The sequence below is a fragment of the Lissotriton helveticus genome, chromosome 11, assembly GCF_964261635.1.
Source record: "Lissotriton helveticus chromosome 11, aLisHel1.1, whole genome shotgun sequence".
Classification (NCBI taxonomy): Eukaryota; Metazoa; Chordata; class Amphibia; order Caudata; family Salamandridae; genus Lissotriton; species Lissotriton helveticus.
The window spans coordinates 803,786,582-803,806,062 of record NC_136072.1 but is presented as its reverse complement, the minus strand read 5'-3'; the positions used below and the strand labels follow the sequence as shown (position 1 = coordinate 803,806,062).

At 43.5% G+C, this 19,481-nt stretch overlaps 1 protein-coding gene across 1 annotated transcript in view; it reads left to right on the top strand.

The window, feature by feature from the left end:
* Positions 1–19,481, top strand: part of LOC144791972 (uncharacterized) — an 89,207-nt gene that overhangs the window by 23,208 nt on the left and 46,518 nt on the right. The window contains exon 5 of the mRNA XM_078666833.1: positions 8,575–8,745. Coding sequence (XP_078522959.1) covers positions 8,575–8,745 — 171 coding nt within the window. The remainder of the gene's footprint in view (positions 1–8,574; positions 8,746–19,481) is intronic.

The window sequence follows — 19,481 nt, the reverse complement described above, 5'->3', positions numbered from 1 at the left end:
CACTGACTTTATTGCCACTCTTTTTTGTTGCGTCATAGTTGGCCAGCACGCACCAGTCATCATTTCCTTTTAGGCCGGCTTTAGCGCTGGGGGCGCGTGGTGCAACAGTCAGTTTTGGTGCCCACCACCATGATCTCCTCCACAGATTTCCTGACTACCACTAGGCAAAAGTGCCCCTTATCTCTCCATAACCCCTCTCTCACATACATTGCATTTATTTGAAACCACTGGTAATGGCTGACTGTACTAATAAGAATGTATGTCTACCCAAATTAACCCTTTTTAGCAACATTAGGAGTAATCAATGAAACACTGGAAAAACCCATAATGTCCAAAGTATTTTATGCAATTTGCATGCAGCTCTTTGATGACTGTAACAGTCACTGTTCTATATTAGTGATTTATCTTATGTACTGTGGTAACACATGGATCTCTGTGACAAAAGCAAGAATCAACTCAGCTCTCAATACACAATACAGATTTGGGATCTGCACAGTACGTGTTCTTTGCAGAAGGCATATTACCCCTCTTTGCTACTTCATGCCACTGGACAAAACTCTGCTCTCTCTTTCTAACGGGAAACGGCCACTACTACGCGGCTATTTCCACGCATAACTATAACCACGCATACATTACAACGCATGCGTGGTTACAACAAATAGCCTTTACCACGCATACCTTTACTATGGGATACGTAGTAAAGGCATGTGTGCCAAAGGTAAAAATAAAAAAGGGGGGCTTGGGGGTTCCCCCCCGCGCCCCAAAAAAAAGAAGCGCACCTGATTCCGTCGTTATCTGAATCTGAAGAAAAAAAATGTGGAGGCAATCAGCGTCGTTAGAGGAAACGGAAAGACACTTCTGCTTCCTCTTTACGACGTTAAATGCAATTCGGAAGTGCTTGGAGGAGTGGAGTGGACGTGGAGAGGTAAAGGGGACTGAGTGGGTGGTGTCGCACAGGGGTAAATTACAAGGGTTAATTTTTAGGGTTAATTAGTAGTGATCGGAGATGTCCTTTAACATGAAAATGCCATAAACATGCATAGTTTAACAACGAAAATCATTGTAAAAGTGTGCATGTTAAAGGCATTTTTGTGGTAAAGGATATGCTTGGAGAAGGTATTCATGTTGTAACGCATGCGTGGTAAAGGCATGCGTTGCAACGTAATGCGTAGTAACGTCATGCAACCCTCTCTAACAGTATAGTTAATCACAAGAGTTGTATTGACATTTTTTATTGCTGCCAGAAAGCTGGGCACACAAGGAACAGAAGGTGTTTTGAAATTGTAAGTTGTTGCTAAGCACTGCGCCCCCTCCCACCCCCCGCCCCTCCCTGAGGTCAGCGCCCCCTCCCAAGGTCAGCGTCCAGTGCAGGCGCACCATTCGCACTGCCCACAAGCCGGCCCTGACATCTAACACAGTTTGATTCATTTTAATTACAGTGCGTCCGTCGCTCGTGCTACGCAGGTACTATTTATTCCCTCTGCCCCCACCCACCATTTTCTGTGTTTCTGCCCCCATACATCCTCTCCACCCCTCTCAGTCTTTACTTTAAACATTAGCTTACACACCTTCACCTGGCTATGTGACTCATTTCTCTAACTGTTACACAATTGTAAGAAAGGTACTTACGCTGCCACTTTGGCTTAACCCCTTCGGGGCTGATGACGAGCTCAGCTCGTCATGGGCGTAACCTGCGCTACGCGGATGACGAGCTGAGCTCGTCACGTAACGCGGGTTTTTTTTAAACGCAGCGCGCAGCGGGAAAACCGCTAGTGCGCATGCGGTTAAACATTCAACATGTTGCCCTATTTTAAAAACAATGTACTTCCACGGCTATTTACAATGCATGTATTTTGAAAGCGCAAATATGTTTATATTCATCTCTTCTCATTTGTGATAGCCAGAATGCCTTATTTAATGCCTTCTTTAATTTACTTAACACACACAAGCATATTTTACACATCACCTGCCACTGCCTGTGTTTCCAAGATGCCGAAGCCACATTCCAAGCAGACACATTGACTTCAGATCATTAGCAATGGTTGCACATTTCAGAAGTCCTATGCCCATGACACAAGTCTGAGCAAGTTTCCACAAACATGTTTTCTTTATAGACACGCTTCTTTTTACCATGTGAGGTTTAATTTGACTACTTATATTTATTGCCTTAGTCCTTGCTTCTTGAGTGTTTCTAAAAGCATGCTGGTGTGCTTTGCTTTCTGCTGTTCTATCTGCACACTATTCTAATCCACATCATTCCACTCCACGGCACACAATTCCATGCCCCAAAATTCCACTGAACACAATTCCACTGCACATATTTTCACTCCACTCAATTCCACACCACATCACATAATTACACTACTTGCCACATCTCACAATTCCACGTTTCACAATCCCTCACCACACAATTATGTCCACGGCACAGAATTTCACTCCACTCCATGCCACTTAAATACACTTTATGCCACATAATTCCATTCCACATAATTCAATGCCACATAATTACACTCCAGGCCACAAAATTCCACTCCACTCATTGCAACAGTTTCACTCCATGCTAAACCGTTTCACACCAGGCCACCCAATTCCATGCACATAGTTCCACTCCTCACCACATAATTACATGTCACATGACTCCACTCCATATCTCATAATTCCACTCCACAAAATGGCACTCTACATTACACAATTGCACTCCATATCAAACAATTGCACTCTACACTACACAATTTCATGCCATGGAGCACAATTCCATGGCACATCATTTAATTCTGTGAGGCACGATTCCACACAAACACCAAAACTGATGTGACTCCCCTTACTAGTGCGTGGGACAATTCAGTCAGTAGCACTCATAGTAACCATATACACCCTCTGAAATCAACGTAGGGTTTTTAAATAAGCCCAGGATACCACCTAAAAAAAAGGATAGTTTGTGGCTTATCTGAAGGCTTTTTTACCCATGCTACACAATTCCAGAACTTTCAACACAATTCAATGCAACATTATTCAACTCTATGACACATAATTCCACATCACATAACCCCATGCCACATAATTCAACTCTACATATTTCTAATCCACTCCACACCACATAATTCCACTCCATTCAATGCTACACAATTCCAGGGAGAGGGGTAGGTAGTACGCGACACACCACGCATGAGACTACCAAAACGACAGTAACCACGCGGTCCTCTGCCTTGACCTAAGGCACACTTTGGCCTGATATAGGGGGTTGGTTTATGGATACCTACTAAGGTGAGCATATTCTAAATGCTTACTGATCTAATGCGCCACCACTATGGATTATCACATAGAACTATAGTTTGACACCCGCTCCTGAAGAAACGCCATGGGTCCCTCCTGGACCAATAGGGCGTGTAACATGTTGACCTGAATTATGAAACTTTTACACTGCATATACCAGATAGCGGCGCTCCCTAACTTTGTGCTAACCATCCACACTTGTTTTTAACCCTACCAAAGAAACACTGAATATAATTTATCTGGATCCTCTTTAGGTAGTTTTAGATCACTTATACTATCACTCATTAGCTTCTCACACCCACCAAAACCATCACAGCTGACATCTATAAAAGATCTCCACTAAAGAGCCCTCTTGTGGGGCTCGTTGGGCCTTACAGCAACAGCCCCACGAGGAGCAAGCGAAGAGCAAAAAGCCTGATGATGAAGCATGAGGGTGTGAGGACAATACTTCCAAATAAGGAAGATACTCCTCAGAGCTACCTATTCCAACCACTCTTCCTCCCTTTACCACAAAGGAACAAGTGCCCTCTATGGTTATATACACTATTCCACACAACAGAATTCCACACCACATGATTCGTATCCAAGCCCCATTTTTCCACTTTAGGCCACATAATTCCACACTTCGCCACATATTTCCACTCCATTCTATGCCACACTGTCACACTACTCTCTACAAACATTGCCTCTTCACTCCAAAATGTTAAGGGCATTAGTGCTGGATGCATCTTAGTTCGTTTTTAGGTCTCAACTACAGCATTGCTTTAGCAATGCTTGTTTGTCGAGATTATAGTAAGGCTTTCAAAAGTCTACTCAAACTGCGGATCGGGTACAGTTCATGTGAGCCAGGCACGTGCACATCGCCAATACACATCGCGCACCATTTGTCTGAGCCTCGGCATCAGACTTCAAAGGAATCCGCTCCCCCACCCCCTCATCAAACTTCAAAGGAATCCGCTCCGCTTCCCCAACCCCCACCTCAGGCAATGCAGAGAGCTTGTTTTTCACTGCCCCTCACACACACACCCACCCACAAAACCCCCACACACACACCCACCCACAAAACCCCCACACACACAACCCCCCCACACACACACTCTCACACCCACAACCCCCCGCACACACAACCTTCCACACACACATAACCCCCACACACACACAACCCCCCACACACACCCAACCCCACACACATACAACCCCACACACGTACAACCCCAAACACACACAACCCCACACACACATCCCCACACACACAACTCCCCACATACACAACCCCCCCACACACAACCCCCCCACACACTCACACACACACCCCACACACAACCCCCCACACACAAACCCCCCCAAACATGCCCCACACCCACACACAACCACCCACACACACCGACAACCACACCCACAAGCACACACAACCCCACTCAACCACAAAACCACACACACAACCCCCCACACACACCCAAACCCCCACACACACAACCCCCCACACACACCTCACACGCAACCCCACACACACAACCCCACACACACAACTTCACCCACAACCCCACACACATACAACCCCCCACACCCCAACACACACACAACCCTCCACACGCACCCCTCCACACGCACCCCCCACACACACCCCACACACACACACACACACACATCCCCCCACACACAACCCCCCACACACAACCGCCCACACCCACAACCCCACACGCACACAACACCCACACACAAACACAACCATCTATCTATCTATATATCTATGGCCCTCATTCTACCTATCACCCTCACTCTATCTATCTGTCTATCTATCGCCCTCACTCTATCTATCTGTCTATCTATCTATCTATCTATCTATCTATCTATCTATCTTATCTGTCTTATCTGTCTTATCTGTCTGTCTTATCTGTCTGTCTGTCTATCTGTCTGTATATCTGTCTGTCTATCTGCCTATCTGTCTATCTATCTATCTATTGCCCTCACTCTATCTATCAACCTCACTCTATCTATCTATCACCCTCACTCTATCTATCTATCTATCTATCTATCTATCTATCTATCTATCTATCGCCCTCACTCTATCTATCTATCTATTGCCCTCACTCTATCTATCTATCATCCTCACTCTATCTATCTATCTATCTATCTATCTGTCTGTCTATCGCCCTCACTCTATCTATATTTCGCCCTCACTCTATCTATCGCCCTCACTCTATCTATCTATCGCCCTCACTCTATCTATCTATCGCCATCACTCACTCTATCGCCATCACTCACTCTATCGCCATCACTCTATCTATCGGTCGCCCTAACTCTATCTATCTGTCTATCTATCTATCTATCTATCTATCTATCTATCTATCTATCTATCTATCTATCTATCTATCTATCTCCCTCACTCTATCTATCTATCGCCCTCACTCTATCTATCTATCTATCTATCTATCGCCCTCACTCTATCTATATATCGCCCTCACTCTATCTATCTATCGCCCTCCCTCTATCTATCGCCCTCCCTCTATCTATCTATCGCACTCACTCTATCTATCGATCTATCGCATCACCACAGCATCACTCTGCCCCACCACAGCATCAATCTGTGCAACCATTCAACAACTGGTTCAAATACCTTCTCTCAATGTTTTAAACTTTATTACTAATGTCACAAAAAAAGTTAATATTTCACATCTGTTCTTGGATTTTCATCACAATAAAATACACTGAACATAATCTTCACAAAAGTCATTTACAAAAGTTTAAGCTATTGCTATTATAAATTACAATAACTTTTATTTAAGTATTAATTATTTAAAAAAATCAAAAGCCATTGTTATTTGCAATATCAATACATCTAAGTCACGTAAATACAACACATATTGCAGTACAAATGCTATAGGTGTCACATTTGCGAAAGTTAAAACTATTGGCATTTTAAATGACAAAGCTATTAATTTCGCTATTTTCAAAACCAAACACATAAATAAAAAAATTGTCATTTACAATACCAATAGCTCAAACTTTCCTAATGCTAGACCTATTGCATTGCAAATGCTTGTTATTATTATTTTTAGTCATGTTGCTATACAGCATGGCTACAAATTGTTGACAAAGTCGACAATGCCTATGCTTGACAGTTGGAACAAAAGGCAAAGACAGCGGCAATAGTCTCTAAAGTGAGACCTGTTGGCTTTTCCGATGCTTGTGTTCCACTGCTCCTGCATGGCTGCAGGTCGATTTGTAACTAATGAGGTCCATAGTTGACAGAAATTAGCCCTGTTGCGAGGCAGCAACTTTGCCCACAACTATTATATTAAGAAACAGTGAAATTCTGCTGCAAATGAAAATTATGTTTTTTGTTTTCACATATTCTCCATAATTTGCCCCTCTGCTCCTCGCCCTTGCTCCTTCTGGTCCCACCTATAACTTCTCGGGGTCGCAGTTTGCACCAAGCCTTTGGTGAGTGACCTAACAATGATGGATAGAAATACTTTCTCTAACACTTCTTAAACACTGGGAAGTCCTCTGGAAAGCATTCCATTCCCTTCTTTACAGCTCATCAGTGCACTTATAGCCCCTCCGTAACTTACAATTGGTTAGGTTCAGTGTGACTCTCATTTGCAGCGTTCCCATTCATCATGGCATGCATGTGTCATGTCCTCATCTTTTTTTGGATTCAAGCACTTCATATGACTGCTTGTGATTTCAAGGTGTCTCCCATTTACCCATCCATGTTGCTTCTTTTTGTTCCTACCCGCTCCCCTATCCGTGTTGCTTCTTTTGCCTTCCACTCACCCCCCACCTGTGTTGATTCTTTTCACTCCCACCAGCCTGCCCCTTTCTGGGTTTTTTCTACCATCTCCCCACACCCACCAGTAGGGGCTGGTGTCAGAGGAGAGTAGCAGGGCAGGTGGAGGGGGGACATGACAACAATTTTTTTTTGTTTAAACCTTACCTGCAGCTCGCCTTATTGCCGGTCTTTTGCTCCTCTCGAGGCTCCATTGAAGGTACAGGCTCCCAGGCTCCTCTGGGGCCAATCCTGAAGTTGCTCACATACATGGCCTGAGTGCCAATGATTTGTGCTCCTTGTAAGACTGAAAGCCTGTGCTTGCTATCCAAAGTGCAATGCAGCTGGGTGGGAGAGAACCTCAGTGCCCATGATGGTTTGGCTAGCCTGAGACAGCTGGCCATACCCTCATGCAAAGTGATAACAGTACATACCACTCCCCGTGAGGGCCTGTTATCCTCCTCGGTCCATCCAAAGACTTTGGGAAACAAAATAAAATGATAATAAACCACAGTTTATTATTGTTTTCCTTTTTTATACGTTGCTGGTAAGGGTAGGGGGCGATGCTCCTCTGCCATAGCAGAGGAGCCGCTGCTGGTTTGACCTTTGCCCTGTCTGTCTGCTCCCTCCCTGGTTGTCTTGTCAGGTTCTTCCCTGCCACCTGTTCCATGTGTTGACCCTCACTCCCATTGCCCCAACCATCATCACAAAACAGAGCGCTATGATGAGGACACTGCTGGCCACATCATAACACTTTTCTACCTTCTCCTCAATCGCCCTTCACCCTACCCATGTTGTGTTGCTTGTCTCCCACATGTGTTGCCTATCCTGCCCCTCCTGCAACAATAATAAAGCGCTATGATGCAGCAGCACAGGCCGTGTCATAGTGCTTTTTCCCATGACTTATAGACATGCTATACAATATGGCAAAAAGACATTGCCAAAGCCAATAGCTCTCGTATTGCGGAGGCCTAATGGCTTTGCCAGAGCTTGTTTACAACCCCACTGGGTGTGCCACAGTCAATTTTCCCTGCTTGGATTAGGGCCCATGTCACCCATGTATATCTAGCAGAAATCGTCGGTTTCTCAAAACTCTCCCCAATCTCCATTTAGTGAAAATGAATGTCTTTTTCTTCCTGAGCAAACAGAGGACTGACTGCAAATTGTCAGGCTATGTGTAATGTGTAACACAATTGTGGAAGTAAGAACCTTGTACTTCTGGGACAGCCTTGAAATGATAGGCCTGTAGGCTTAGACCACTACTCCTGCACAGACTCTCCATGTGATCTGTGACAACTCATTCCCTTCCGACCGTTCTGTACACTCACCTGTCTCTTCCCTTTGTGCCCTTGCTCAGCTCTGCCTGGGTTGCTGAAGCTCGGTTTGACTCTGGCTCCCTCCACACCTCCTTTTGCCCAGTTCCATGCCATTATTCCCTCACTAAACAATGACAGGACCTCCATCATAGCTTATTGTTTGTGCAACCTATCCTCACTCACAGCAACGTGTTCTCTCCCGCATTTTTGCAGAGCGTGTGAGAAATACAGAAGACAATGAGGAGGAGTCATCTAACCGTGAAGGAACTACACTGAAATTCCGCCATTTTAAGGAGTATAAAGCCAAAGTGACCGACACAATAGGCAAACAGCTCTGCAAGGGAGACTCTGCGATTATAGCTAAGCCACTGAATTCTAACAAAGGTAAGAAGAATGTCAGGTTCCTACCCCAAATCCTCAAATTGCAGTACGGATGAAAATGCCTCTTGTGAGACCAGTTAGCAATCAATGTAAGTGCTCAATGCCGTATTAAACCCTGTGCAGGCCTCTAAGCTGTTGAAATTTCGAGGCCCCCTCGGAAATTATCTCCCAAAACATTTTTAATTTTGCCAACCAACAATTTGAACGAACCAGTTTTATTACACTAAACTGAGCATAAACAATTATTAATGTTGTTGAACAAATTCTTTTTTTTTTACAAATTTTAATAAACTAACAAAACTTGAAATATTCACTTTCATCAATTTGTTTGTGGTGAAATCTTTCAGGATATCTTGGAAGTATCCCTTATACAAGACGTCGTATTCAGTGGCCATAATGGCAAGTGAATTCTGTCGTTCTTGTGTTATTGAAGATCGATGACAATTTTTCAGTAGTTTTAACTTCAAAAAGGTTCGTTCTCCAGTAGCATTCGTGATCATGAGTCATCTGTACAGTCTTTTTTTTTGTTTTGTTTAACTTTGGTTTTATTATTATTGTTACTGTAATCACTGTATATAGTACATTTACACGCTGACGTGTCAAAGTACTGACTGAATCTATGTGTAAACAACTAATACATTTGTGATGTTTTACATTTCAAACATCATCAACTTTTACAGCAGGCACCAATTGCGGGTCCTTAGCATGATATCTTTGTTTACAGATTTAAACTATGAGCAAGTAAATAAAAACAGATATACAACTCTAAACAGTGTATCCCACCGCCTGGAACACTTACAATTAATTCCTGCGCCGTTGTATGTCCTACATCTATGGCCCACCGTCCGCACCATAGCAGCCCGCCCAACTATGACTACTATTCTCAGCGTATACTCTAATGTCCTGCGCTCACCAGTATATTATGACCACCGCGCAGGTGGAGTGTGTTGATGCTCAGGGGCTGAATATATATCCAGGCAAAGCGAGCAAGCTGTTTGCTAGATGGAAGGGGGGAAGGAGGGGGAGAAAGGAGGGGGTGGGAGCGGGGGGGGGGGAGGGGTGAGAAGGAAGCAGCATGTCTGAACTCCATACGCAGAAGTTATCATACCTAAAATATACAAATAAATAAAAAAATTGAAATAAACAATATTTACACAATTACGCAGAAAATGTTACAATTGATATTTACAGATATCAGATGGCTAACCTTAACATACTTCTAGTACAAGGTATTTCCTATACGAAATTAACATATCAATCACATTATACAATTTCTTTTCTGCGTATCCTATTTGGGCTTATGGCAAGGTCACTAGCTGGTTTCAGATCCTTATCACTAAGCCACGCCCTCCTGTTGGAGTGCGCATGGGTAGAGGGCCCGTTTACCGTGAGGGTACTTCTCCCCCTGGTAACCCCCTATGCCCTATTAACTGCATTAAAGGGGGCCCTTGCATCTCTGCGCCATTTACTGGCGTCATTGTGCACATGCGGGGTAGCTAACCAGCCTAGAGAAAGCGTGACTCTCCCCTTCCCGCACCCATGTAGCCAACAGGCTGTAACTGCCTCTGGAGTTCTAGGAGAGATCACTTGTCCCTCCGTTTGGGCGACCCCATTCAAGAATGGCGTCGCCCCCTAAGGACCTTATATTACTGCTCACCAATCATGACCTTACCGCCACAGGCCAGTGTAGTTGACTGACTGTTTGGCCCCCCTACCCTCCTACACTGAAAATTCATAAACCTAGCCGTCATATTTTTTGTAGCCCAACTATCAGGACCTACCAATCCACTGCAAGGTCATGCCTTGTTCCTATACGCCACCAACTAGGCAAGAAGATTCTCTGCGATGGTTTCATCCCCCATTGTGGACTAATGGACGCCAGTCTTTGAAGAAGCACGACTCCCCCCAGATGCACCCCTGGGCTATAGTCTGTAAGTATCCAGCCCTAGCTAGCCTCACCATCTTTGTTACTAGGTATTTGTTTCCAGAGGCCCATTGGTCTCACAGACTCGCTTCCTCTTATTGGAAGCGCTGGAATGTCTGCGCCAGGGGGTACCCCGGGCACAGACATGCCGACCCAACCCTTCTACCCAGGCGTCCTGGTGTACCCGGTCCTTTCACGCCCCCTCCCAAGTGCGGGATAGATATGCTAGGGCTGTCTGAATCAGGGAAATTAGACTTGCCGCCATGGGGCCACCAGATGGGCCCAATTGATGGCATCCCGCTGTGCCCGATAAGACACGGCACCCCAGACGCTGACACTCCTTGTTGGTGAAATTGAAATGCTACCCAAGGAACCCCAGGCCCCAAAATCTCCCACTGGCATATCGTGAAGTTCGTGAACCATCAACACCTAACTACTACGCTCTGGGAAATGCTATGTGTATGCCTACCTCTTTACTATGGAATATCCCCACCACGCTGTGTCTGCTATGCTTGCAACTGGGAGCTCGGGCGCCGTGAAGGCAGAGTACCTCTTCCCGACAAGGGATGCTGAGGTGTTGCATACGCCTATTACTCCTGGGTTTGGGCAAGCTGGCAAGGCACACCCCTGTGTACTGCCACATTACTATGGCTGGCCCCACCAATTGGTAACCTACCGATATACTACCATGACCACGGTGGCACCTGCGAGCACAGGCGCCGGTACGGGGGAGATACTGTTTCCCGATAAGGAACAAACTGCCATATTACGTGAAGCAACATACTGCTACATTACTGCGGCTAGCACAACCTATGGTTAACACATCGGTAAACAATCAACCCTGTGTTGGCACCTCTTGAGCCCTTGATTGATCGCCCATCACACTTGATGCTGTTGCTTGCCACTCCCGTTCCGGATGCACAGGTCCCCCTTGACTGCCCACCTCTTGCAGTTGTTGCGGTGTGGAGCACTTTCCAGGTATCCGCCATGGATCCGGTCACACATAAATGAAAAAACGAACACAAACTATTAGTGTTTCTGGCTTCCTGACGAAAGATGCAGCACACATGCCCGCATTACATTGCTGTCACATGCTAAGACTTAGCTAAGATTAGCACCAGATGTATTCCCATCAAACTCGCAACTGCAAGTGTGAAGCCTACCATCAGTTTGTGTCACATGCTGAGCATTTACATTAGGGTTACAGTGAGGGTACCTGGTAGTATTGTAGTGTAGCTCCTATTTTCCCAATAGGCTCTGCGCATTGGAATAGTGCCTACAGCAGTAAAGGCCTAGGCCAGACGTTAACTAGGTCTACTACTGTCGATACTAGACTTAATTTTTGGGTTTGCGAGCTAAGCTCAGAGTTCGCTAGAAACTTTCTCGAATGTTCAGGAAAGAATTACCTCCCCTGATTAGACAAGAAGGGATTTAGTTTCTGACAACCATAGAACATGACAACTTTGCTCTCCCCTAATCAAGAGTCAATCTCAAGAGTCGTGTGAGCACAAGGCAATTATTTTACTCAGTCAGTACGTGCATTCTTAGTCTCATCAGAATGTAGAGAAAAGGAAGAGACGGGCGTGTTCAATAAAAGATGTTATTTATTGATCAGTCTCTTTTCTCGTACAAGAGAAATGGATCGATATTATTGCAATACTTATAGTTAAGTAAAGTGCATACATTAGAAGCAATAGTATAAAATAATACTGTAAAAACATTGATATGGTTTCTGAGCCATATGATGTTTAAAATGATTAAAATATATTTACATACACATATACATTTGACTAAACGTACTCAACTGGTGTTTCTAAATACGCCTACCCCGTGTACCTGACCTAAGTCTAATGCGTGGGCGGGAATAGAAAGTTACAGTTTAGTTTAAGTTTGTTTTTGCCAAGTGAATAACTAAAGAATTCTCTAGGAGGGGTTATTCAGTTCTGTACCTGGAATTTAGGATGAATGAGGAATGGTATCTCTTTCTCTGCTCTCGATATTCCAGGCTGCCTGCGAGGGCTGCCCAGAAGCGCCGGTGCTGGGTCTCTCGGCTTGAGATAGCAGCGCGTCTCTCAGCGCGTCAGGAAGGCGGGGCTGCTGCCTGCGGGGTCTGCTTCTGCTCTCGGCTTCGGCAAGTATGGCTGCTCCGTCTTGTCACCACGCGTGTGTTTGCATAGGGCAAGGTCGGCAATATTTATACCTTAAAGGTGCCGGGATTGACGTAAGGATGGACATAGGTACGTCAATAAAGATGTCATACGACTTGCTCGTTAGCACATTCTTTACTAAAGTTCTCTGTGAAATCAAAACAATGGCCGCACGGATTATCCAGGTTGTCATAGGTTTGATTTGTTATGAGAACGTCGTATGCCTTATCAGGGGCTGGAGGAATGTCGCTTGTCTAATTAGATCTCAAGCGTTATGACCTAATCAGATAACACGTTCCTGTGCCGTAGTGTGACTGCGTCAGATAACGGTATCTGCATCATGGGGGATTTCTTGCCTCATGGGCTGACTGTTAGTTAACTAGCTAGTAAGTTTAACCAGAATAGGGTCAGGAATAGGGGGATCGAATCAGAACCTATAGAAATACACGACACCCACTCCACGCTAACTATGGTCATATCTACTAATCTATGCATAGTATAACATAGTACAACATACTATAGAGTATAGTGTATACATTACCACCCCAAAATACATAAATGCATTTCGAAATTTTCAAATATACTGAAAAATTGCAGTCATATATATTGTATGCACTTAAGCTATGAATTAAATGCAAAAGTAAACACGCATTGTTATGCATTATTGCTTGTTGGTATATGAGAAATACACATGAAATGGCTCTTAATATGGCTATACAGAAAAAAAGTCGAAACCATTTCATCACATAAAATCTATTGCGAACATACCAGCGGGCAGCTAAAGTCTATAAAGTCTATAAAGTATCTAAAATAGAAATCTTAGTTCTCTAGGAATAGTCTCTTACTTTAAGCAGAAAATCAGTGTCCCGGGAAAAAATATATAGAAAAATATTTTAGGGGCTTGCTGAAAAAAGTTGCTGTCCGTGAACTGGATTGTAATTGTTCATGTGACTTTATTTTTAAAGTTGAAGGCCGAATTCAGGGAACGCCGTGTGCGAGTTTACTCAAAAGTCTCTATTTCTGTTCCGGAGAGAACATCATATCATTCAGGCTTTCGAAAAAACTGTCAACAGCTTCATGGGAAAGTTCCTCTAAGTCGGAAATAGGGGTAACCATGCATTCATGCGCATGATTGTCTCCATTGACATTCTGATTTGCATTGCTGACAGAAGGTCGTACCTGTTCGATGCTGCTTTCATCTTGAACTTCACTACTCTTCAATCGCAGTGGTGAAGATTCCAGGAATGCCGTCATCAGAATTGGCAGCCTTTGAGGGCAGCACAGTGCGTGAACCTTGGTAGGAACCAACAGTGTATCTGCATCCACCGGCGCATCCGATTGTAGCGTCAGACAGGTGTCTAACACGCATTCTTCTCCGCATAGCAGACACCTTAGTACAGGTAAAACACACCTTTGCCACATTGGTCGAAATGATAGAAACCAAGTCATGTTTAGGTCTCTAAGCCGGGAGAGTCCCAGGATTTTTGATATCCGGTCCCGGTATCCAATGGCTAGGATCGTATCTTCCATTGTCGTGAGATTTTGATCTGTGACATGGGTTGCCATAACGAAAAATAAGGACTAGGAATAGGATTCCTGCAATTAGTCCTAGGATCAGGGGAAGTCCGCCAAAAATCGAATGGACGAAGTCTGGAAAAATACCCAGTATGGCTTTGAATGGTGTTAATGCCATTGAAAATACTGTCTTAAATACCTTTGAGACCCCAGTGGTATCAGAAATATTTAAGATTTCGCTCAGGATTTCCGCGAAATGTACGGGGGAATTGGTTGATAATAATGTATGTATCTCTGCAGTCGTCCTTGCGACTTGTAGATCATACGTTTCTTTCGATGACGTGAGCCTTGTAGGCGTCTGAAGAAGCACTGTTTTCATTCTGCTTAAAGTGTCTATTCGAATAGAAGTAATTTTCAAACCGGGCCATGCCCTTGCCTCCCTGTCTGGAAAGGAGCTGGGAAACAAAGAACGTCCACAGCACTTGACCTTCGCCGTCGTAGTGACGAGATAAGGAGTCCCGGGCATAAGACTACAGCATCTGCGGTCTACAATAAGAATGTAACTCCCATTATAGAGTCTTTGAAAGAATGGTTCTATTTCAGTTGCAGGTGCGCCTTGCTGGTGACATGAAAGGTTGTATGAATTCCCTTCACAGGCTCCGTGCAAACTAATACCGTTACACAGAAGCGTGCCGCTTAGTGACATAGCACAATTGTTGCCACTAAGAAACACTTTCTGTCCTTTGTTACTGACACATGCATGTGAATAGGGCAGGTTCCATGTTGTTTTAAGGTACCCCTTTCCCAATTTCTCGTACATGCCAGCCTGTATATATTTTTGGCAGTATTGAAACCTGAAGGTTGAGATTGGAATATTTATGATTCCGTGGATTATCCATTCACTGACAGGTCGTTCTGACATTGTCAACGGTAATCTTTCTAGTTTTTCAATGCTCAAGATTGTATAATCAGCACCCTTCTGAGCCATACCGATTTGTCTATCAGTAAGGTTAAAGATTTGGAATAGTGACGTTGTGTTGATTAAACGCCAAGGCACATAGCCTGAACGCAGATTTTGTAACGTCCAGCCAAGCTGTACAATAGAACGCAATTGTGACTGACCATGTTGTAATAACAGTAAGTCTTGCGATAATATATCGATTGCTGAAGACACAATGCTGTCCAATGAAAAAATTCTGGAGGACAGAGTCATTAACCCATTGTCCACTACAGAAAGTGATTTTTCCAAATTAATACGGTCAATTTCCCGTATTCTTTCTGCTGTCTCAATTTGAGTAACCTTCCAGGCCTCATTGTATGCTGCATATACAGAGGCTGCTATGAAACGCTTTTGACGCTGTTTGCGTGGTCCCATTATGAAATCACGCAAGTCAGCACCATCAGTAAGTAAAGTTAGGTGTTGCTTAATTTCAGGCAGTGTGGAAGTTTGTAGCCATTGAAGGCATAATTTGCCCACACTGTAGGTTGTTATTATCCCTGGGTGATGTCTTTGGGGATATCTAGGGTCTGGCCTGTTCATTTTGAAACCCTGTGTTTTATTCAGGAATCTATCTTGACAGTTATTTGTATCTGTGGGCCAGATCAACCATTGTTTCCAATCAGGATGTGTTCTGTTTTGGTTAAGTATATGGTTTATGTCTATTTCTTCATCTGTTTCAGAGTTATTGCTAAACATTGTTGGCTTTGGAATAGACAGGTTATTTGAATCTTTGATTTTGGCTAAGCCAAGACAGGTGGTTTGTTGAACGGTGTCATTTAAAAATATCATTTGTTCTGGGATCATGCAGGCTCTAAACAAAGCTTCTATACCCTGTACTTGCCATTCTTTTGTACCCCAAACACTTTTCAAATCAACATGTTTGTCCCAATAATCAAATCCAAAAGTATTCATTTTTTCAAAGAAAGAATCTGAATATATCAATTTTGTGTTGGTTATCATGGTTTTCATCCCTGTCTTGTTTGACAATTTGTAATAAAATGTTTCAGCATTAGTTATGTTAAAACCTGAAAAATATGAATATTTGCCATACACGGTTCTAGAGCTCCCTTTTGGAGGTGTAGCACAATGTTCGCATTGATTAAAATTTAAAACATTTCTAGGTTGTGCAGATTTATGCAAGAAATGGTTACCATAATGGTTATAGCAGTACATGCTGTCATAATTTGTAGAACCCTGCAAATAATCATGTTTTGTAAATTTAGCAGACATTACTAAGTCAGACATCATATTGTTTATACTTTCAAAGTCCCAATCATCAGCAAATGAGTTTGGTTTTGCAAAGTCACTCAAGGAGATCTTGATTTGGTGTGGATATTTCAGGATCTCGACCGGACCATAAATTTCATAGTCAGTGTTGTCCCAGGCTACCCCACCAGGTATTGGAATTGCTGTGAAGTTGGCTGAAGAAAGTTCTGAAGAAAGTTCTCTTTTCTCGACGTGTGAAGATGTGTGTGGTTTGAGGACCAAGTTGATGTTCTGACTTGCTGTGTCCATTTTAGCATATTTTCCCTCAATGAAGCGTCCCAAGGTAAATACCATGATGAGCCAAAGTGTGAGGATAAATGCACCAAAACCCACCCAAAATTCAATCCATGGAGAAATCAGATATGTTTCTTTTAGTTGTTTCAAAAGTTCCTTAGCTTTGTCTTTAAAGGATTTTGATGATGGCTGTGTCTTTTGTTCGCTGAAGCCGTCAGAGGAATCATCGAAGTTGATGAAGTAACCGGATGCAGTTCTGTCAATTGTTCCAATTGGTTCAGGATTTTTGTTCCTTGCATTTTCACTTGGTACTTCTGTATAGATTGGTGTGTCTCTGCTAAATGTCTTTATTTGGGTTTTCAGAGGTCTAAGTTCTATTGCATTGTTGCATAGTCCTTGTTGTTCTTCTGTAGGCGTTTCGAATGTGATGAGCCTCTTTGATAGGACCTCTGTACTGGTAGCAAACCTTGGTGTTCTGCTACTTATTGGGAGTCCACTTGGCCTACTGTTGGTTATCGGCCACATGTTGTGGTTTTACCAGGTCGATGGATACAACTCGGTTCTCCTTTTTTCCAGCAAGTGGCGGTAGTACAACTGATCTTGTCCCGTTGACAGACAATACAGGAACTGCTTTTCTGTAAGAAGGCCCAAATTCCTTCTTTACCGCGATCTTCTCCCTGACTAGATCCCCGACTTTTGGAATCCAGACAGGTCTTGCTGGGACAGGTGGTGATTCTTCAGTGGTCGTTGGCTGTTCTTTCAACTGTATGTTGCTCAGGTCTTTTCTTGTTTTGTTTAAGTCCTGCAAAATAGCCAAACGGTCTTTGACATCAAAGCTTTTTTCTTTTACCACTGAAGTCTGACTATCAAGGTCAGAGATCAACATCCTAGTTCCGAATAATAATTCGTACGGACTGAATCCCTTCAGAGAATTTCTTGGCAAGTTATTAAGACTACGTTGGACACTTATTAGATGTTTGACCCACCCAGCTCCCGAACCTAATATCCTTTCTATTATAGATTGCTTTCTGTCTTGGTTTTTTCTTTACACCATCCCATACCCTCAGGAAGGAAGTGAGAAGATTCCCGCTGGGCTGTGCTCATTTGGCCATTCTTTCCCCCCCCAGGCTGGATTGCCTGAGAAAAGTAAAAAAAAATGGTCGAACGTAGCATGCTCTTAGCGTATATGCCATTTAGACTCGCAAATCTTGTATAACAGTCCGGACGTCAGCCGAGTGTTGTGGATCTACATTATAAGTGGGAACTAGCCTGTATATGTTAATCGCAAGCCATTCTTTTTAGTGGTGATGTTATCTGCCTTGATACGACGAGGTATTAAACTGCTTCTCTCCCCACTGCGATCTCTGTTGCAGTTTGGGCAGTTTTTTACAAACATGGTGTAGTGCAGGCTCATGCCTGGCCACCAGTACCGTGATTGTAATTCTTCCAGAGAATCCTTTAATTTAAGGTGTCTGAGACCCTCGCCCATGTGTGCGTCTGCGATTAACAAGTTTCTCCTGTCCATGTTTGGAATCACTCTATCCCCCACTCCAGGGATTCGAGCAAAAGGAATGGAGTTTGCATCTATGATGTATGTGTAATTGAGTGGATAGTTGATCGGTAACGCCGAGCAGTCGCCTTTTGATGACGTTTTTACTGCCAGCAATGTTTCGCCGTCAATGTATTTTAATGTACGCTTTTTTCGATCTACGGGAGCCGGTTTACTGGCTGCCGCTGCGGCTGTTTCAGCCAATGAATTCCCTACAACGTGAACGCCATCACGCTGGTGACTCAGTGAGTGTGTCACGTGAGTCTTTGGTAGTTCTTTTTTCAAAAGAGCTACTTGTTCCCAGAGAAGTCTCTGCTTTATTGGTGCACCTGTGTCATCTTTGTAACCGTTCTGAATCCATGTCTGCAAATCCTTATTATATGCTTTGACGCAGAAATATGAATCTGACACTATAAGTGTCGGGAATTCGCGATCCGCATTATCTAGCGCCATTTTCAAAGCTAATATTTCAGTTTGTAGTTCTGAATTAGTTTCTACTGAGTGTGATTTTGTTAATAGAGGTCTTAGTTTACCTCCGTGCCACACTTCTTTTGTAATCTCACATGTGGGATTGTATGCATGTTCTCCCCAAACGGAGGGTTGAGCATGTCCGTCTGTATAGATTACACAGGCGTAATGTCGTAGAGGCAGAATGTCGATTGGCAGAGGATACGTTTTTTCATATTTTAGATTTTTTAATTCTTCTAGTTCTGGATCAAAGAAGTAATATACTTACCGTTGTGATTGAATTTACCCATTGTAACCATTCTGGATCCAATGTTGTTGTTGGTAAATTACACGGTGTTGTTAATGCCTCAAAAGCTGATTCTGCTGTTCTGACTGTGATATGTCTACCGTCAGCTATGTCTTTTTCTCTAGCTATTGCGGTTTGAACTGCTTGAACAATTTTTCCTTTGTTGTTGAATCTCTCTTCAGCTTTTGTGTACAAATGTGATTTGAATGCAATTGGTACCTTATCTCCCTCATTAGAGGTTAGGTATGTGAATCCGTATCTCCCTGGGATGACTCGGATCACAAGGTTGCGTGTATTATCACGGGTTTCTAATTTTGTTTTAATTAGCATGTCTGTTTGTAAGGATCTCA